The sequence below is a fragment of the Prorops nasuta genome, unplaced genomic scaffold, assembly GCF_024137725.1.
Source record: "Prorops nasuta isolate Cenicafe-Biocafe unplaced genomic scaffold, Cenicafe_Pnas_1.2 PNAS00027, whole genome shotgun sequence".
Taxonomy (NCBI): Eukaryota; Metazoa; Arthropoda; class Insecta; order Hymenoptera; family Bethylidae; genus Prorops; species Prorops nasuta.
In genome coordinates this window covers 1,426,216-1,447,511 of record NW_027116824.1, presented here as the reverse complement: position 1 = coordinate 1,447,511, position 21,296 = coordinate 1,426,216, and the positions used below count along the sequence as shown (strand labels likewise).

The window sequence follows — 21,296 nt, the reverse complement described above, 5'->3', positions numbered from 1 at the left end:
GCCTCCATCCCACTCGGATCAGGAGGGATCTCGTCCTATCTCTCGTTCTTCGAGCTTTCCCGGCTCTTTTTCACCCCCTCCCCTCTCTCTCCATTCTTTCTTCACTTTGCCCTGCCAAACTCTCGCGGTCTTTGTTGCTCGATCAACGTGTCTCCATTCGCCCCGTTTCCACCCCCCCCCCCTCTACGCTTTTCCTACCACCCTTTTTCCAAGAAAGAATTCCTGTCTATCCAGTACCACATTATTCAATAGGGGAATAATCGGGATATCCAAAAGTTCTCGTACATCCTATATATAATAAATTGTCGAAGCTATTGCTTATAACCGATCCGACAATCGAATTGATAAATGAAAAATGACTCGGTCTAAAAATATCGATGGAAAATGGCGTTGCTCGTTGTACAAAAAAATACGTAGTCATGAGAATAAATTAAAAAAAAATCCGAGATAGCATAAGCTACCGTTTTTATAGCACACACTTACGTACACGTTTAGTGCTACTTTATTATAAGTAGTATAGCTCGAGATTAAGACTCTCGCAGTGATAGAGGAGCTTTTTACTCAGACACGCCTCGACCGTGATTACTATAGCTATTTTCGTAGAAAGAGATAGCTCGAGATTCGAGTCGATACCCCATAAACTCTCTGATGAGCGTCGATTGATTTTAAGAAGATCAATGACCGATTGTATTTATATATATGTATGCAATTATTTAAATCCATCAACGACTTAAAAGATTATCTCATATCACCAACTTCCAATTGGGTTTTATCGGCTTTCAAGAGAGATTTGACATTTGTTTTCTCGGCCTTTTTCTCGAACGTTTCGCAGCAATCCCATTTCTTCTCCGGTCGTTCGTTCAGTTGTTTTTTCTTTCTTGTTTATACTAGTAATGTCAGTCTTCCTCCTCGTCGGGCTTCGCGTCGACCGAGCTTTCTGCTCTACTTTCTACGCCAGATCAAAAATCTCCTCTTCCACTCGTACCCAACGTGCTTCTTTACACTATAAACTAAGCAGTTCCTCCGGCACCACATTTTTTCCATTCCTCTACGTTTCCTCCAACACACTCTCGATACTCCTAAATCTTTGTGTATTGTATGGAACCTGCAGATTTTTACATATATGTAATGTGGTTGTGCTCAACCAACGATAAATTCTTTTCCACCAGATTTCTGATACCAAACTGTCCAGCTGTTCGATGCATATTTGATCGTCGCCAATGTATAGAAAAAACGTTAAAGAAAATTTAGAGAAGCAGTAATGTGTCCTCGAGTGCTTTTCTTCCCAATTTAAAATTCTTTTACTACTTACGTAAGTGCCTCGATAAATGGGAGAGCGAACGTTAAATTACCCTCCTTAAGAGCGTGGGTTTTTTTCTGATTAGTCGATAGATATACTAGAGTATCGTTCCATGGTTGTGGGGAGTTTTTTGCAGTATTTATATAAATATTTTGCAGCGATTCGAATATGTGGATCGGATAACGAGTGGTTCGTGCATTGCTCGAATCACGGAGTTGTTAACTACGAGATAGTGTTTCAAGATTATCTTATATATAGTAGTCGCTGTGTCAGCTCAATTTCTGCGAAATCAAACATTTCTGGTAGAAAATGTGATACTGCAAAATATTTAATTTTATTATATATATATTATAATAATTAAAATTTTCATAATTCTACTATTTGTCGTCGTTAAAATAATTATTGAAAACTTTGAGGTAGAATTTTATCTTAGCTATTGGTTCTGTTAGAGATTTTTGGATATATGTAGTAATTGAGTAGACAAAGATGAGAAATGGATTATTTCGTAAAAATTGTATTAATTTCTTTTCTCTATACAATTTCTTCGGTCTCGTTTTCCTCTAACCAGCCTGTGCTATTTATAGATTAGATTTTGCTGTAATCTTACTCTTTATGAAATGTTACCAGTTTTCTGATTTAAGATTGTGGAAAAAATTGCTGAATAAAAAATAAACGGTAATAATTTTACAACACTGTATATTGAAAAATTAAACTTTAAGAAAAGCAAAAATTCTGAAAAATATTATAAATTACTGTAACTTTAAATATTCTTATTGTAGAAGTATGCACAGTTGGTTAGCTCGAGGTGTCAGTTCTACACTCTCAAAATAATAATGTTCAGTAGAAACATTCTTTAAATTGCTATACGACTTTAACACATTATTGTTTTAACATGGTTGACGATTTAACTTACGGCATTACACATTGCTCTAAGAAAGCAGTAGAGAACAGACGCGACGAACGATTAACAAAATTTTATTGGCATAACAATTTGACGCGATTGACATATTTCATTCCCTTCTTGAGTTGGATTTTGAAGATGTATATTTGTCTCTTTAAAGGTTGTAATTAATATACACTTAACGCATGTATTTTGATATTCTGCATTATAATAATAATATAAAAAATCAAACGCCTTTTTAAATCATATCTTTATTAATCAAATGAATACCGTTCAGAGAGATAATCATCAGTATTACAAAGGAGATAGTATGCCAAAACGATGTATTGGTTTTATTCATTTTATTTAAACAATAATAAAAATCAGTCTGCATATTTCATAAAGATGTTCTTTGTTATAATTACATATTTTATCTATACTCATGTAAAAAGAATATGAATCTTTAATAGCTCTTTTCTCCGCATCTCTTTCAAGTTTCCTATATTTACAAGTTTCAGAATACTTACTAAATATTATGTACATCATACATTTACAAGAGAAACATATCTCCCTTATTATATTTAAGATATTAGCACTTTCATCATTCTATCGACTGTAAAGAAGAATTAGTATTTGTGTTAAAAAAGTTCTTCACGGTTGACACTGGTTCCTGAAGAACCTTTCGCGATAACCTCATTTGGCCAGACGCCGGATCTCTTCCAAAATATTTTATCACCAATTCATGTCCCACTTCGAGGCCAAGTGCACTTGGATGTTGAATTTTACGGTGATCCAATTGAGAAAGATGTAATAACGCCGGCGTCATATTTTCGTAAAAAGTTACCATAACACCGATATCCCTGATTTCCACTATTTTTGCCTTATAAACACCACCGAACTCTAACTCAGGATCAACTCTCTTTTTCAAAAGTTCATTTATTATTTCTTTAGCTTCGTCCATAGCTTGTTGATTGGGAGCAAACACGCTAAATATGCTTTCATCTTTCTCGAATACCTAAAAGCATTATTGTTATTACACAAGTAACAATTGTATACAGTAAGAGATAAAATTTAAGAATTAATACAAGTTTTGTAATTATATTACGTACATGTACGCCAGTTTGAGAAGCGAGCTTTTTTATATTCATTCCTCCTGGACCAATAAAATGACTCCTAAGATGTCTTGGAACATCAATGTTACAAGTAACTGGCAGTAAGCTTTCTTTATCAGTTCTTGGCTTGTCTATCGTTTCGTGCATTTTTAACAGAATTCGATTTTTGGCGTTCCATGCCTGTTGTATGCTTTCCATTATAATTTTTAACGAGAGGCCAGGAACTTTAATATCGGCTTGCAGAGCTGTAATCCCATGCTTAGTCGCGGCCAATTTCATGTCCATGTCTCCTAAATAATCTTCAATGCCCTGAAAAATTATTGTTTTCATAAATAATATTAATCTCTGTTGATTAAGTCTATTCTTACTAATATATCAGTCAGTATTCTGTAATTTTCAATTTCTCCTTGATCCGTTAATGTATCTGTAATTAATCCGATTGCTACACCCGCTACTGAGCCTGAAGTTGGAACTCCAGCATCCATCAATGCCATACTACCTCCACAAACCGAAGCCATCGATGACGAACCTGTTTGTCCGCATTAATAAATAAATAATAGTAATTAACAATAATCTATATTGTGTAAATAGTGTGCAAACTCATTTCGTACCATTGGATTCGAATACCTCGCTGGTTAATCTTATTGTGAATGGGTAATCTTTTGGTACAACAGGTCTTAGTCCACGTTCGGCTAATGCCCCATGTCCTATCTCTCTTCTGTTAGCATGACCTGTGCGTCCTGTTTCATTTGTAGCATAAGGTGGGAATTCATAATGTAAGAAAAAATTTTTTTCCTTAAGGCCACTAATCAAAGTAAAGAAATTCATTTGAATACAAATTTATTCACTAAGGCTACTTCTTAAATAAATCTGTTAAAGCTTTAGTAGTAATGATAAAATTTTACAAAATCACTCCTACCTCACCATCATTGCTGCAGGATCCAATGTAAGTGTCCTTTCCAATGAGTCAAGAGTAACTGTGCAAAAGACTTGAGTCTGACCTCTTTGGAACATGGCTGAGCCATGAAGGGGTTTGAAAATATTAGTTTCACAATTTATATTTCTAATATCAGTTAAACTTCGTCCATCACATCTAATTTTAAAATAAAACTAATGTTTACTATATATAATAGGATGTTTATGCTATTATCAACTGATTATTAAATATTATACCTTTTATTAGTATCAAAAATTAATTTTCTGAAAGTATCTTTAGTAACCTTATTAAATGCATCATTGACCAGTTTCATATCTGCATTTGTGTCTTCTTCCTTTAATTTTTCCATTATGTCATTTCTTATACTAGCTACTGCATTATCTCTAGACACTTTGTCATGAAAATAATTTGAAAATATCTCTTTAAGTTTTGACCTTCCTAATGAGTTTATTCTATCTACCATTGCTGGAAATTCATCCGATAAAGGCTCTATTTGTTTTTTATCTTTTCCAAATTGTAATTTTAACTTTTCTATTGCTCTAATTATATTTTGACATTCCTTAGTTCCAAGTTTTATTGCTTTCATAAGAGTTTGTTGCTGAACATTAGAAGCAGAGCCCTCTAACATCACAACTAAATTATTTTTAGTTGCAGTCACAATCAAGTTTAACAGGCTATCTTCTATCTCTTTACGCGTTGGATATAATAAAATTTCATCACGTTTTAAGCCAACTCTAATTGCTGCTACTGGTCCATGCCATGGTATATTTGATAAACTCAATGCAGCGGATGCACCAGTGATGGATAACACATCAGGGTCATGGATTCCATCAACAGCAAGTATATTACATATAATTTGTGTTTCCAATGAGTAATGTTCAGGAAATAATGGACGAACTGACCTATCGATACATCTACTGGTAAGTATCTCATGTTCTGTTGGAGCAAGCTCTCTCCTTAAAAAATTCGTAGGTATACGTCCTCCAGCAGCAGCTTTTTGACGATAATCTACAATCAATGGAAGAAAACTTGACTGTGATGCACCATCCTTGCTTACAGCTGTAACCATCACTGATGTATCCCCAAGAGAAACTACGGAAGAACCGCTAGCGAATTTTGCAAATTTTCCGGTTGACAATTTTAAGACTTTTCTAAATGAAGAAACATTACAATTTAGATATTGGAAAAAAAGAAAATATTTGTATTTTATCTTATTAACAGCTGAACATAACAATCGTTTTATATGTAAAGATTTTCTTACCCATTGGAAAGTGTTATAACCTGTTCAGCTGATTCTGTAGCAGTGCTATATCTTAGGTTAAAATGTTTTTTATGTTTTCCATAAATTTTATTTCGTAAAAGAATCTGTTTATTCCATAAAACAAATTTAAAGCTATTAAAAATGACCATTTTTGTGATTTTTTAATGCAATATCATGAAACTAAAACAAATTTGAGATAAAATATGATATACCGGTATTCGAAAAGAAGAGGACGCACCACGAGTACGAGTAATTTTGAGGTGTGTCAGTGTTGTGTGCATGTACAGTGTATATGTGTATACTGTATAAGCCATGTTCGAAATGCCAATACTCGCAAGTCAGTCGCAAGTCGCAACATCATTTTAATTCATTTTATCTTTGTCAATCGGCCAGCAATAAACAAAGATGGAATGATGCAACGAGTACTGACAGTAGATTTCCGAACGCAGCCCACTGGCAGTACATATGTACTGCGAATATCCTTCTGTCTTCTTTCAATGCTTCATTCTTGACAAAGATATAACGATATCCGCAGTACTGGCAGTGAATTCTGGAACACGGCCTTTGGGTATGATCGTGTGACACTTTAGTTCCTTTCAGCGAAGTGTATGCCCATATGCAACAATTCAAAATATAAACTTTCAATATAAACTGTCTTTAAATATAAATAGAATGAAGTTTCGAAGATATGTTATACAAAAGATTCATATCTCTGATAATTATGTAGATGAATGTTCTACATATATGTACGTTCTTTTAAGGAGCGTATTAATATTAAGTGGCTCACCCTGTATAACCAACGTTCCAGCATGGATTTGATTTTAATCACACTCTTTCACTCCCATTCACTCCTAAGTACCTAACCTCAATTTTGGTACACACGTTTAAAGGTTAGGTTCTATCCTATCTGTTCTGTGACTGTCTGTGGCCTTTGCCAATCTGTGCTGTTTTTTCATTAACTTTAATAACTTTGCACAGTCCGCAGGCAGTCGGCATAGCCGGCGTAGGCATAAGGCATAAATCATAATCCATTCTGTCCATTGACATTGGTTATTGATTCATTCACCATTTACAAAAAATAATTATAGACTGAATTTCAAAAATCAAGTAACCTAACCTCACCGGAATCATATTTATTTATAAACAAAACGGAGTTAATTTTTTAATTAATAACATAACAAGCATATTTCATTAGGTGTCATTAACACAGTAGACGTAAGATATATATATATATATATTCCAAGTTCAAGTGTTATGTCTATCTCAATAGATTGAATATTAATAAAATTACTTTTGCAATATGAGTACGACACTATTGCGTCGAGTATTATTTTTTCAATTACAGTACAGGAGGAACTTAAAGTTTTTCACAAAAAGGAAAGAAACAAAAAAAGAGAAAAATAATGAGAAAGGAGTTGTAGTTTCTTCTGAAAATAAAAAAAAGCTTGCTAAAAAACCACAAACTACATTGGAAAGGGAACGTGCACTGGCAAATATTCCTCTTTTAATAGACACTAGAGGATTAGATCGTACATTAAAAAATATGACATTTTTTGAAGAGCTTGCACAAGGCTATACTAATTTCAAAGAAGAAACTTCGCTATGGTTCAATGAAGTGCGTGAATTCTTTAATCTGACTCATAATATTTATCATAGGCCAGACCACGGTGACATTAAAATTTTATGGAGATTCAATGGTAATAAGAATGATCTTATTAATTGGATTGTTACAACAGATGCTATGTATGATCATGGACGGTCTATTGCTAGGTACTTATTAAAAATTGTTTACCTTCAAATATATTTTCTTATTCATTCACCTATCATAAATCATTTTCAGCATGAAAATGACTTCTGAGGGTAAAGGTTTATTCTATGGAAATGTAAATACTAAGCCAGTGAAAGATGGTATTAATAATTCAGCTGGCTATTGCAATGTTAAAAGGGTTTTACCACATAGGTCCTTTTATAGAAAACCAAAGTTGAATTGGGCAAATTATAATTGCCTTATAATGCGTGTCAGAGGAGATGGACGTCTCTATCAGATTAATATAAAACCTAAAAATAGCATAGACATATTTCAGAAAGATATATATTTTTATGGATTATATACAACAGGAGGGCCTTATTGGCAATATTATAAAGTCCCATTTTCCAAATTTATATTTGCTGCGAAAGGTTGTATTCAAGATTGCCAAGAGAAATTGCAGTTAGATGAGATTGGAGGGTTCAGCATAACAATTAACGATAATTCTAATGGTCCTTTTAAATTAGAAATTGATTATATTGGACTGTTCCTCGATATGAGTATAAGAGAAGATAATGCTTATGAAACTTATGTCGTTGGAATGGTATAAAGCTTCAAAATTACATGACAAATGTTTTGTATAAAGAGATAATAGGTGAATTTAACAATGTATATATGATTTAATTTAATTTGTTATCAATTTAATAATTTACATGGATACAAATTTTAATGTAAAAAGAATGTACAGCTGTTAGTAAATAAAATTAATTTGAATGCATGATGCACTTGACATTTCACATAGAAATTTTATTTTTACGTATTAATTTGTACGTATTTTTAGAAAATATATAACTAAGTCCACCTACTAATGTTGTTAAAGCAGTGAAATAACCAAAACCTTTAAAAACTGGATGATCAACAAAATTAAATACTGGAGCAGCTAATGAGCATGCAGCATATAGCAATTGGACTCCAGTGTTCAATTTACTTGTCAAAGTAGGTGCTAACTGGACTGTTGCATGGGTAGGGTCAAAATACCTGGCCAAAGTTTTCTGAAATAAGAAATTGATTAAAATAATATCAAAAGAATATACTTATTTTAAATCAATTGTTTTTTACATACTGGAGGAGGCAATGAGCGAAATCTAACATATGAAGCAGCACTTATCAAAACTATATCACGCGTAAGTACGAGACAAGTGAGTGGTACAGGAATTAAATTCACCCATGTTAAGGACAAGTATAAAGATCCAACAAGTAATTTGTCTGCAGCTGGATCTAAGAAACTGCCTAATTTAGAAGCTTGAGAAGTCCATGTACGTGCAATCCATCCATCAAGCAAATCACTTAAACCTGCTATTCCAAGAAGCCATAATGCTACCTATTTAATTTTTCAATATATGAAACATTGTTAGTTACCAATATATCATTGATTGAATCAGTATAACTTTACTTGGTATTCATCGCATATAATTAAGTAGCTTAAATATGGTGTAGACAATATCCTTCCTATGCAAAGTACATTTGGTAATGTCCAAATATTTTCTCGTTCAATTATTTCTTCAACCTTCATTTTGGTTTGTTTTATGTCTTGCAATATACGTGTTTTAAGTGTTGTTTTTCTTGATTTATTATTTACATTAATTTTTTTATATTTATTATTTTTTGTACAAGAGCTTCTAATATGTCTTACAAAGCATTCTTTAATATAGGTATTAAATGAGCATTTGTTGAAAAGAATGGTGTTTCTTGTTAAATGTAGCATGTTTACGTAAGACATTATTATTTACAATTATAAATGTCTAATTATAGCAATAATTACATTCAAAGGAAATTTCTACTTGGGAATTTACTTCAACACCATTTCACACAAAAAATAATATGAACATTGATCAAACTTATAATGAATAATTTCAACAGATATGTTTGCACATTATGTTTACTTTTGAAAATCTATAATGTACCATATTAATAGTAGATTTATTATATTATTAGTATTTCTCTTCGAACTATACCGCCTGATACCTAACCTATAAAATATTTGTTTCAAATTGTATTCTCTTATCTACAAAGTAAAATATTGAACAATATAAAACTAATGAAAACTCGGTGCTTTTTTTGCATATGTAACTCAAACATAAATAATTTACTTCTCTTACTAAACAACTGAAAAATATTAACAAAAATCATGAGTACATGATTATTGAAAGAGACACATGTGTGTTTAGACTTTAGTTATTTTTTATCTTCTGTAGAGTTACATTCAGGAGCAATCCTATATTCCTATTGGCCAGCTTCATTTTCAGTCACATATGTTTAAAGTTCATTAGGTAGAATCATTATCATAAATTGAATTGAAGACATTTTAGTGAAATGCGCGAAAAGGATAATGTGAATACAAAGCAATAACAAGTATACAGCTTACCTGCAATAATAATAATAAGTAATAATTAAAATTAATACATATAGCTGAAAATTATAAAAAATTATCCCCTTATTTCTAATTTTATGCACAATAATTATTTTAAAGCTACAAAAAAAAAGATGACAACAAACTCCAAAATACGTACAATTTCTTATAATCGAATTAAGTAAAGGGACTTAAAAAATTTTAAATAAACAGAAATGAACATGAATCAACCATACTTTTTTCCGCTTTCGTGTATACACATGCAGGAATGTATAAAAAAGAATAAAAATAACAGAGACATCAAGAATTTGCATCTCAATTATACAGAGAGTATAAATCATACATATAAAAGAATAAAATATATAGAAAAACCTGATAAAACAATAACGAATAAGATCAATATTTGAAAATAGCTCCAATATATCTGAAAACTAAAAAGATACAGAATTCAGCAAGAATAAACAAGACGAAACAAATCCATTCGAAAACCAATGAGAAAAATATTAATGAAATTAGAAAGGAAGTTTGTGCAGGTGAGACGCGGGTGATTTTAAACCGCGTTTGGAGTACAATAGGAGTGGAGCACGCACGGGTGGAGGGAGGAGAGGAGGTTAAAATGAAAATAGGGTGAAACGGGGTTGAAACGGGGTTGGTATGTAGCGCATGCGCAGAGGGAATCTGAAGAGATAAAGGAGAAAGGAGAGTTTTGAGGCAGGCGCACTGCGCAGAGGCAATTCAGTGATTCCCAGTAACGAGCAACACAGTGTGCTCTGTGTGTATAGTATACCGTGCTGTATACACTGTATACCCCCGCCCACGTATTATTATTCGGTGTTTCTAGCCACGCTACCACTATTATCGAAACTGAAAGGCTTGCACCGTCGTGTAGACCTCCCCATCGCGACAGATAATGCATTCATCATCCTGCGAGGAGTATCAGCCGAGGACCTCGCAGAGAACGTAGAAAACCTACGTGGACGAGGGGACGAGCATGATTCTTGCTGGATCAGACCATTTCCTTGCGGGTAAGTCCACTCGGCCCGTTAAATTACAACCCGATTGTTCCCCATTGAAAAAACCATCCCACCTTGCGCAATTGGCCTCGATCGTCATCCTGCATCGTCCCTTCGACACACCGTTTTTTTTTTGCCAATCAATCGATCGATCATTCGCCACTCGGCTCACTTTTTTACAGCCTTCGATCGACACCCTGTAAAACGTTACTTCGCTCTCCACTCATTCATGCGAAAGAGCTTTTTTCCATTCCCTTCCAGAAGCACACCAATGAACCCCCATCGATTTCTCCTCCTCACCAACAATAATTTACCGATAAAAGCTTTTTCGCGAAATCTCCTATTCGTCGAAATTACTCTTACAAGCGGATGACTAAATTTATATATGTACTACTTGTGTACCGCATCTCTCCTTTTCATCAGACCATTGCCCTTTTTATTAAAAATTATAATTGCACTCTTTCTCTCTCTCTCTCTCTCTCTCTCTCTATATATATATATATATATATATATATATACGTTTTTGCCTGATTTTCAAGAAGCACGTTTTTCACCCTCCCCCCTCCCCCAGGAGTCCTTTCAACCAACGCAATATTCGTCGATAAACATCCATACATTTTAGCATTCCTGTTCTTTATTCGTATATCCGATAACAAGGGCTGATAACGTTTTATTTGCATTCCTGCAATGCTGGAATTTTCTTGCCTTCGAGGAATTCGTTCCGCATTGCGCAATTTCCAAGAAAATTCCTGGTAAAATGTGGATGTACCTCATCTATCCACTCCGAAAGCCGTTCGACCAGCGAATAATACTCGAGCTATGGAAAAAAAAAACAGTTGGAATAATATCACATCTTTCGCATGGCCACGCGCGGTATAATTTCTGCGTGTGGCCTTGCACCAAAAGAGATTCTTGAAATTCTCCTACAAGAACGATGAAGAATAACGATCCAGAGATTCTCGCCTCTCCTTCTCTAATTAATTTCACACGATGGAAGAGGGAGAGAAAATTATTGCGTCGTAGAATTCGACGAGTTTGATCACGCGACCTCTTGTCTTGCGATTTATATGGTGTAAAAAAATTTTGAATTGTAATTTGAGAATATGCATATACATATATATATATATATATATAAATAAAAGTGACAAGATGATATCATTTCTCGTATTACTCGGTGGAATAAAAAAAGAAATTCTCGGTAGAATCCATTACTTTATTGCGTATGACATACTATATATACTATATATACATATATATATATATATATATATATGTATACGTAGCAAATGGGGCGACGATTAATTATTCCGGATCATTACTAACTAACCGAGTGGTAATGCGCCGTTAGTGCTTGAACCGCGCTGTCGACCATACATAAAATAAACAAGCCCTGCTTTGCGAAGGAGCATAGCATGGTAGGGGTGAGAGAGAGGGGGTGAGGAGGGGGGGGGGGTGGGAGGTAGGGTGAAAAACGATCTCCGTATTCACCGCTAATTTAAGATTAATGGCGCGAGTCGTGGTATAGAAGAGCTCGCGTTCCATCATTTATGCCTTATTCGATCATTGTGTTTCGTCCACTCGTGCAAAAAGGACCGATCGATCTTGCAAATCGTCCGTGAAAACATTCCGCGGTCGCTCGATCCAAGCGAGCGTCCTTGAAACATCTCTCCCTGTATCGTCGCATCGAGAAACGTATACACACGAGTTCTGCGAACTTTCAACGTTTCAACATCGACTCGTCTCATCGTCATTCACCCGCAATAAGGACCATGAACAAAATGATCTTTATCGATCCGATCGATCGTTCGTGTACGAAGATTCCAACCGCCCTTGAAACGTTTCTCCCTTATCGAACTACCTACCTGTATAGTATGTTGTATATATAGGTGTATATACACGTAGAACTCTCTAACCAACTGTCAACGTTTCAACACATCGACCCGATCGTTACTCGCAGGAAGACGATAAGCAGCATGATCTTTATCGATCACCCGTGAAAAAAAATATATATATATATATATATATATATTTATATACAAAAGGATTCGATCCAGCTGTAATCGTCCCTTATCGAACCACGTGTCCAGTAGCTTACGTCAAATCTTGCGAGATTCCAGAAACTCCCTTCGCTTCGTTTAACGATTTTACGGAGAGAGAAAAAATGATCTATGGATCATCGGTAAAACAGAGAAATATTCCGAATTACAGCGTTTTGGTCCAGACGACGTTGATCCATGCTCTGTATTTGGGCGAGTATATATATATATATATATAAAGGATATCAATGATGACAAGATTTGTCAATGTTGGAAGAACGTGAATTTACGAGTGATCTATATATATACAGTAAAAGGAGCAGATGTGCTATATCGTGGAAATGGCGAACTATAGGAGAAAGGGAGATTGAAGGAAAATGAGTTGGGCCTTTTGGTTATTTTTTGCAGTACCTGCGGAAGCGACTGCATTTCTGGGTGCTGTTGCTGGCTTTGTGGTCCTTCTGCTGGCCCTTTTCCTCTACTTGTCAAGAAAGTGGTGCTTCACACCACCGTCTTCCACGACACTCTTTGGCGGAGTTTGCGTCCCGCTTTGCGAATCCAACAACAGCTCCACTTCCCAAATCACCAAAACTATAGGTTTGCCTCTTACAATTATTTCTCCACTCGCTGCTCTTTTATTATTATTATTATTGACGTTATTATGATTATAATTATTATTATACAATTATTGCCAGCTATCGCTTATATATTTTTAAAATCAGCCGCGCTACACTCTATAATTTTTTCAATTCCTAATCAATTTTATATTTCTCCTCAAATTCCAGCCACAGGCTCTGCTAGAGTACGATTGATTTAACCGCATAGCAACTACGCGCAATACTATATACATATATATATATATATATATATATATATGTATATTCAGTGCGGTAAAATCGTTAAAATTGTTTCTTATTTTTTTTGTGAAATAATATTTATATAGAGAAATTAAAACTACAGTCTCGCGCTCGCACTTTTTTAACCGCACATCGTCGGTTTTTAAAGCTGTTTCTCCGTTTGATACAGGAAAACCGTTCTATTCTGACCCTGAGACAAGCTCGGATTCGGAGGAGGACGCTTTACGAAGATTGAAGGGTCAACATTCACCCCCGGATACATTGACTATTCAGGCTGAGGATGGCCCATCGATCGCGGGTCAGTTTGCTCAGTAGAACCGAGCATCTTTGCATTTTCCATTATAAGTATAACAAATTGCGAATTTTAAGCTAAATTTTTCTCTCGTTCCCTTGGTAGATGCCACTCCCACGTCCAGTAGCTGCACCGATGATAATTCTCCGGACCAGCAACAGGTAGGTGATATAACAGGGCAACCTTGATTATCTCTCCGAAAGCTCGAAACTTTCCCGAGTAAAGCTGAAAAAATTCACACGATTTTTGTAACATTATTCGTATTAACTCGACGATGATAAATTAAATTTAAATTACTTTTTTTCAAGAAGCAATTTTATTCCGGTTGATTGATTTATTTTTGCTTCGTCCATATGCGCAGCACCAGCAGTGCGTAGTGGAAGTTGGTCCATCCAGCATATTATTGGAGAACAGAGTAGATAGCATCGAGGCTGATCAGCAGGATGCCACGTCGAACGATGTTATTACCTCGATTGGAGCCACGCCGGAGGAAGTTGGAAGTTTGGAAGTTGCTTTCTTGTACGACGCACCGATGCGAGAGATGACGGTGAATTAATTGCTTTATATATTATATTTGAGCGATATAATTACTCAGCTAATTTCCTCGAGTTTAATTCAATGGACGTTCTCCATGCACAGATACACGTTCTTCAGGGTCGAAATTATCCGGCAGGAATCGGAGGTAGCCAAGTGCGTTTAGTGTTGTTGCCGTCGAAGAAGCAGCGCCGCAAGACCAGAGTTCGCCAAGGCACGGCGCCCCAATACATGGAAAGTTTTCTACTACCACGTGTCAATCCTGAGGATGTAAATGCTATGGGGGTGAGAGTGCGGGTTTATTTATGGGGTGGCCGAATGCGCAGAGAAAGATTACTGGGCGAGGCTAGAGTCTCCTTTGATCAGATCAATCTTCAACTGGAGACCACCCTCTGTTTGACCTTGCAGCCACCACCGTCCTCAACGGTACGCTATAAATAAATTTGTGTATTAATATTGAACGTGCGATTCGCATAAATCAACAAGTTTTAGGATTAAATTATTAAGAGGATATATATATATATATATGCTGTGTTTCAAGACTCAAAAGACTAGGAGGTTATATTTTTTAAGAAACGTCCTTTCGACCCTTTATCATATGTACTATATATAGCATACTTTTGCATAGGTACAGGAGTGGGGTGGAGCGAGCGGGCTGACCAGGAGTGACTCGACAGGATCCCAGCAGTCGGTGCAGTCGTACGCAGCCCCAACGACACCTCCTTATGGGAGCAGCATGAAGGGTGGTAGCGTTGCGGAGATCCTCATTGGCTTGGCGTACAATGGAACAACCGGACGTCTCTCCGTCGAGATAATAAAAGGCTCGCATTTCCGAGGTGGTGGAGGCAACGATACCAAACCACCCGATACTTATGTAAAGCTGGCGCTCGTCGACAGCAACGGCCATGAAATGGGAAGATCGAAAACCAGCTTGAGACGGGCCCAGCCTAATCCACTTTACAAGGAAACGTTTATATTTCAGGTAAAGTGTCATTGACCCTGAAAAAAGGATAATTTATATCAGTATGTATATTTCTTAATGCTGGGTGATTTCTTACAGGTCGCCTTGTTCCAATTGGGCGACGTGACCCTCTTTATATCCGTGTACAATCGCAGAAGAAGCGGAATGGGTAGAAAGGGTCGAGAGATGATCGGCTGGCTGTGCCTAGGATTGAACAGCTCCGGCTCGGAGGAGCTTCAACATTGGAACGAGATGCGAGCGTCTCGTCAACCGACCCAAATCCAACGTTGGCACTCCTTGCTGAAGCCTTGATGAGCCAATTGAGCTCGATCTTCGATCCACACCGATTTTTTGCAACATTCGTTCGTTGGAATGCTGCCACTGCGCAATTTGCAAGCCAGCATACGCGAGAATGTTTTTTATCGCAGGGAAGCGTGATTTTTCCTCCCTGATGAATTTTCAAGCTTGAAAGCTGCTGCTGCGGCAGCGCGCGCTCTGTACTGTCGGACTTCGTGTCAGCTCTTCAGCATCCGATCCGAATCCCGCGCGCGAGAGGGACTTTTTGAGATTGATTAGAAGGATGAGAGATTCGGGGCCGCTCGTGGAAAGATTCGAGCGTGCACGAGTACTATTATAATCATTTTTACAGACTTAACGTTGGATTTAGCTGTTGGAGGGAAGGAAGTTTTCAAGGATCGAGTGGAACAAGTTTTTTCGGAGCTGACAATGCGGACTAAGCGAGCCACTTTTTGACAGAGGTAATTCAATGGAAGTACCTTGATGTATAAAGTACAATCTTTTTTTTGCCGCATCGTAGGTTGTACAAGGCCATTTTCCAGGGATTGCCTTGCCACACGCGTACAGGGCCAAACAAAGCTGAGTATGAATTTTCCAGCTTGATACGTGCCTGAGCCAACGCGCGTCATCCTTTTCTTTTTACAGTTTTAGCCCTTTTAGAATATTTGCCACTCTTGAGAGAACTGTTTGGGGCTGGGCTAGAGAGATTTTCTATTTCTACCCTTTTTCACCTTCAGTTATTATCCTCGCAGGGAATTAACAGGTTTCAGACGTTCCTCAATCCTCGCTGCTACCGTTCTCTCGCTCGAGGATGGATTCTTTGCGATTATGCAAAGTATTCAGCGATAGAGTAATATTCAATGACGCACAATAACTCGCAAGTTACACTTCATAATGCAGATGTGATTCTAGACTTGATATTATTAAAATTAGTTATATACACGATCGTATTTGTGCTAAGGATAGGTAACATTACTACTTACAAGAAGCGTAATCTTAGAGGAAACTCAGAATGAAAGCTGCGACTGATTAAATTTGCGTGAACTCACGCTTCATTTTTTAATGCCCTAATATTAGGTATTTAATATAATGTCTCGCATTCTCCAACTTTTCATTCTAGTCTTGTTCGCAAAGGGATTGCAGGGACTCAGAAGTTCATCTAATAATCCTTTTTATACGTAAATACCTTGCATTCTTCTATTTAAGTCTACCATATCAATTAGTATGTATCTTTACAGATTTTATAGCTTTATTGTTTGACAGATACATCAGACACTTTAGTTATCTACGGATAAACTAAATGATATGGACTGTTGTGCTTGAGGTATACAATTACAGGCTAACGATTATTTTAAAGGAATATTTCAATCAAAGCAGTTTGGCTCTTTACTTTTCACACAGTTTTTCCAATCCATTTCAACTTCATGCATGCTACGCAAAAATCTATCATGAAAGTCGGCGTACTGAAATAATAAATTCTAGTAAGCATAGATTTTATACTAGAGTAATTTGCATTACTTGGGTTGTAACTGTAGCCAATAAAAATAAGCAAATCGTAACGATTAAGAGACATAAGCGTACTTCTGAGTCCTGGTGACTTTATCAATCTATTTGGTCCGTTTATACATTAAATGAACTCTCCAATGCTTTAATAGTGTTAAACTTGTATTAGTTATTAATAACGTTATGCCTGTATTTCCAACGTAAAGCGTCTATAATTGTTATATTAATACTGTTGACTCAATTTACATTAACCTTGATCCTTATTTCATTCTATAGTAATGTACACATCTTGTTGTGTTTTTGCAGAGTTCCTTAATACATGTCGCGAAAACAATTATCAGATTATAGTGCAATTTTTAACTATATTTTATCTACAGCACCTTTTCTCGATAAGTATTGAGTGAAATTTAAGCGTCTACTGCACAAAACAATATCTTTATCAATGTTATTATGTAATTAATAAATTAAAACTTATATTTGTCGCGTTTTATAAAAATGTATTCTAATTACACAAATTTATGTATAGCTGTTATCAAACACATGAAGAATAAAACAACGTTAGTCAAAGAACATATTTTTCGAGTAATTCCCGCTTCTTCCTGGCGAGTAAAGCTTCTTGAATGTCCTCTTGAGATGGAATGGTTTTTTGTGCTGTAGATTCAATCTCCTCTTCCGAATCTACTTCCCTATTTTTCTTAGACACCCACTCTGCAATTGCTCTTTCCCTAGCTTCTTGTTCTGCTTTCTGCTCTAATGGTAATAATATACCGTCATCATCATCTCTATATCCATAATAATCAGCATCGATATCCTTCATGAGTTCAGCTCTGGTTTTTCTTGGAGGAGGTGGAGGTTCCTGCTCAAATAATTCTCTCACTCCAGGTAACTCCTTAGCTGCTCCAAAATATTTATAGCCTCGATTCCCTGGTACCTATTATTAATTGTTCCTTATCATTGAATTCTTTACTTACAACTGCAAAAGTTTTACTTTATAAACTTACCTCTCTACCCTCATGATCTAACATACGAGGTCCAACACGGGAATAATCAGGGCCACCAAGCTCTTTTATTTGTGCCTCCCAATGTCTTTTTTCTCTTAATAATTTATTAATTTCATCATTTAAATCTCGTATCCTGAATTCTCCAAGCCCAGCATTCTGTATTTGTGCTACCTTCTTTGCTATTTCCCTAATAATTTGCATTCTCCATTTTTCAGCTTTCCTTAAATCCCTACACTCTGAAGCTAAGTACGGTCTTCTTTCCTGCTCCTTTCTGGCACCTTCATTATTTTGGGCTGCTCTCCACCTAGCCAGGGTAGTCCTAATAAAAACAAACAAGCAAAAGGTATTAATAACAATGTCTAAAATTAATGAGACATTCAAAAACTTGAATTGAACTACTCACATAGCCTTCTCTGCATTTCGTGCCTAAAACAGATATACTATTAATTTCAAATTTCTTAAATAAAAATTTACTATTTTTTTTACTAAAGATAAAATACTCACCATCTTTTACTGAATTTCGAATACTTGAGAAAATAAAGACAACTATTCTACATACACAGAATGCCGGGTATACTAATGGGTACCAAAAATCAACACCAGCATATTGTAGGTTATGCGTGTAACTTGTATGTACATATGTGTGGGCAAACTCTGCCAGTATAGAATGCACAATTGGTCCAATTGGACATACATGTACTATGTTTTCTAATATTTTATGAATTAAAATAAAACTTTCGTTTTCTGCTGCTTGCAACAGAATTGGCTTTAACATTTACATACATAGGGAATCTGAAATTCTGTTCATTTTACGTATCTTGCTTTTAAAAAAGCCAGAGTTTGTTTAGACTTAACGGGAATCCGTATACCGACATTACAGGGCGAAAACTATTTCGCATGCAGCGTCGTCATTTCTTGACGGATTTATTGCATTTATGTGGACTTTTTGGAAACGTATGAACATTTTCTAGTAAAGTACGTTGGGGGATTTTGCGATTTAATTGTTGTTTCTCAATAATGTTAATATATTTATTTAAACAAAAATTTTTTTTCATTTTTTGTTAATTTTCCTAACGTAACTTAGTAGATAAGCTTCTGGCATTTCCAAAAACCTGTAATAACTTTACAATCCGTCAACAAATAACGACGCTGCATGCGAAATAGTTTTCGCTCTGTAATGTCGGTATACGGATTCCCGTTAACTTATTTTCGTAAAGGTATCGCTGATTGTTTCTTAGCGTATGTAGGTTAGGTAGGTCTCGTTCGTTCGATCGTAAACGTATTGATGGTAGACTGTGGAAATTTAGAACCCCCACTATCTACCGTGACCTCCTTGTTTCTTTATATGTAACTAGTAAGGCATAAGAAAATCAAAGTGTAGCCAGTGTAGGAGTGAGTGGGAGACCCAAATTCCCACAAGATATCAACACTGCTGTAAAGTAAACATCTCTCGCATCCCTCTCCTAGCCAGTGACAAGTTTTCATTTAAAATCCTGTGATTGGTGAATTTGTCCAGTCACGTGACAGTGACAATCCAATATATATAGGGTTTGTGGTGCAAATAATTTTAAAAGTCCTGGGGACTGGAATCAGTGGAATCTTCAAGATCAAATCCAGTAAACTTCGACCTCGTTGATTATCAAATTGCTGATAGTTACTTAAATTATATTCGTTCTGTTGAGTTTAGGGATTGTGCTACTTGGTGTCTTACGTGAGTATAATGATTCATTTATTTTATCAGAAAAATATTTATTTGGTTAGATGTAAAGATCTTTTGTGGAAATGAATACAGTAAAAACAAAAAAAAATGATTCGTTAATTATTACCAGGATAACAAGAACCGGTTATTTGAAGAAGTTGTTTGCTAAAAATAGCGGATAGAACTGATAGAAGCGATGTTTCGTGAGTATAAGTTAACAGAATACTTTTATTTTCTTTCCATTATTTTGCGAATATTTAAAGTTTCATATTTGATTGTTTTGTTCTGTTAGGATTTGGCAAGTCATTAATAGCTTTATGTATATTGGGCGGAGTTTTTGCTCAAAATTGTGAAAATAAGGAAGGAACATGTCCTGAGACTGAAAAAATATTTAATCAGGACGCAGACTGGCTCAAAGCAGATTCAATTTATGACTTTTCTGCTCGTGACATTCATGGAAAAGAAGTGTCCTTGAAGAAATATCAAGGTCATCCACTGATCATTGTAAATGTTGCCAGTAACTGTACCCTGACAGATTCAAATTATAAGCAACTTGTGCAGCTCTATGAGAAATATAGCAATTCTAAAGGTCTCAGAATCGCTGCTTTCCCATCTAATCAATTTGCTGGTCAAGAGCCTGGTACATCCGAAGAAATTTTGAACTTTGTCAAAGGCTATAACGTAAAATTTGATATGTATGAAAAAATCAATGTTAATGGAGATGATGCTCTACCTCTCTGGAAATGGTTAAAATCTCAAAAGAATGGAGAGGGTTTCATTACCAATGCTATTAAATGGAATTTTACAAAATTCATCATCAATAAAGAAGGAAAAGTTGTTGCTAGATTTGCACCAAACACCGAGCCTTTGGAAATGGAGCCTACCTTAAATTTGTACCTTTAAAATTTCTGACTGATTCGTAATAAGAGCTGATTGCTGTATTAAACATGACTCTCTTGATTTTAATTACTCTTCGGTACTTTTAACTAGTTTCATATTGCATTACAATTATATTGTGCCAACAGTTACTCATACATATATTAAGAATGTATTGTTATCCAATATGCTCACTGTTATTATATACGTATAGTTTCTTTGTATCAAACTGATACTCAATAAATGCCTGTTAAATATTCTTTCCTTTCCTGATCTCATTTATTTTTTTAAACATCTGATAATACAAATGTATGCTGTACAAAATTTATTCTGGATCAAATAAATCCAAATAGGTGTATAAAGAACATTAGGTAAATATATTTATAAATATGATGTATCAATAATAGCTAGACTATAAATTATATCTGCCATAAACTCTCTGATAACAGGCTAAGCTTAAAGTTAGTACATAGTTTTAGTAGCACGTTCAGTGTACTATATACACAATATTTTATGGACGGTCACGATTCTCTGCAATAACAAAGTTATAAATAAATTATAATTTAATAAATTACAAAAT

At 35.4% G+C, this 21,296-nt stretch overlaps 6 protein-coding genes across 9 annotated transcripts; 3 read left to right on the top strand and 3 right to left on the bottom strand.

Annotated features, from left to right (window-relative positions):
* Positions 1–2,439: 2,439 nt before the first annotated feature.
* Positions 2,440–5,731, bottom strand: PNPase (polyribonucleotide nucleotidyltransferase 1). Its single transcript, XM_066742042.1, has 7 exons — positions 5,491–5,731; positions 4,466–5,380; positions 4,212–4,385; positions 3,904–4,097; positions 3,661–3,821; positions 3,290–3,601; positions 2,440–3,195 (listed from the first exon to the last, which is right to left on the bottom strand). The coding sequence occupies exons 1-7, from the start codon at positions 5,637–5,639 to the stop codon at positions 2,782–2,784; spliced, it is 2,319 nt and encodes a 772-aa protein (XP_066598139.1). The 5' UTR covers positions 5,640–5,731; the 3' UTR covers positions 2,440–2,781.
* Positions 5,732–6,253: 522 nt separating this feature from the next.
* CIA30 (complex I intermediate-associated protein 30) lies at positions 6,254–7,996 on the top strand. 2 transcript variants are annotated; one of them, XM_066742044.1, is made up of 3 exons: positions 6,254–6,380; positions 6,836–7,260; positions 7,331–7,996. In XM_066742044.1, the coding sequence occupies exons 2-3, from the start codon at positions 7,034–7,036 to the stop codon at positions 7,845–7,847; spliced, it is 744 nt and encodes a 247-aa protein (XP_066598141.1). In that variant the 5' UTR covers positions 6,254–6,380; positions 6,836–7,033; the 3' UTR covers positions 7,848–7,996. The 2 variants fall into 2 exon arrangements, with proteins under 2 accessions (XP_066598141.1, XP_066598140.1); XM_066742043.1 differs by having other exon boundaries at positions 6,349–7,260.
* CLS (cardiolipin synthase) lies at positions 7,898–9,559 on the bottom strand. Its single transcript, XM_066742045.1, has 3 exons — positions 8,691–9,559; positions 8,361–8,618; positions 7,898–8,289 (listed from the first exon to the last, which is right to left on the bottom strand). Exons 1-3 carry the CDS (start codon positions 9,015–9,017, stop codon positions 8,032–8,034), a joined length of 843 nt encoding a protein of 280 aa, XP_066598142.1. The 5' UTR covers positions 9,018–9,559; the 3' UTR covers positions 7,898–8,031.
* An 847-nt stretch (positions 9,560–10,406) lies between these two features.
* Syt14 (Synaptotagmin 14) lies at positions 10,407–17,712 on the top strand. 3 transcript variants are annotated; one of them, XR_010824152.1, is made up of 9 exons: positions 10,407–10,672; positions 13,105–13,293; positions 13,723–13,851; positions 13,951–14,006; positions 14,207–14,392; positions 14,485–14,805; positions 15,008–15,361; positions 15,440–16,098; positions 16,158–17,712. XR_010824152.1 is itself a non-coding variant. In XM_066742296.1 (8 exons), the coding sequence occupies exons 1-8, from the start codon at positions 10,639–10,641 to the stop codon at positions 15,650–15,652; spliced, it is 1,476 nt and encodes a 491-aa protein (XP_066598393.1). In that variant the 5' UTR covers positions 10,407–10,638; the 3' UTR covers positions 15,653–17,712. The 3 variants fall into 3 exon arrangements, 2 of the variants coding, with proteins under 2 accessions (XP_066598393.1, XP_066598392.1); XM_066742296.1 differs by having other exon boundaries at positions 15,014–15,361; positions 15,440–17,712; XM_066742295.1 differs by having other exon boundaries at positions 15,440–17,712.
* On the bottom strand, positions 17,612–19,091 carry LOC136782555 (pre-mRNA-splicing factor ISY1 homolog). Its single transcript, XM_066742061.1, has 4 exons — positions 18,646–19,091; positions 18,545–18,567; positions 18,142–18,460; positions 17,612–18,071 (listed from the first exon to the last, which is right to left on the bottom strand). Exons 1-4 carry the CDS (start codon positions 18,646–18,648, stop codon positions 17,703–17,705), a joined length of 714 nt encoding a protein of 237 aa, XP_066598158.1. The 5' UTR covers positions 18,649–19,091; the 3' UTR covers positions 17,612–17,702.
* A 505-nt stretch (positions 19,092–19,596) lies between these two features.
* Positions 19,597–20,976, top strand: LOC136782678 (uncharacterized). The gene is made up of 3 exons (XM_066742294.1): positions 19,597–19,852; positions 19,971–20,043; positions 20,133–20,976. The coding sequence occupies exons 2-3, from the start codon at positions 20,037–20,039 to the stop codon at positions 20,741–20,743; spliced, it is 618 nt and encodes a 205-aa protein (XP_066598391.1). The 5' UTR covers positions 19,597–19,852; positions 19,971–20,036; the 3' UTR covers positions 20,744–20,976.
* Positions 20,977–21,296: the final 320 nt, after the last annotated feature.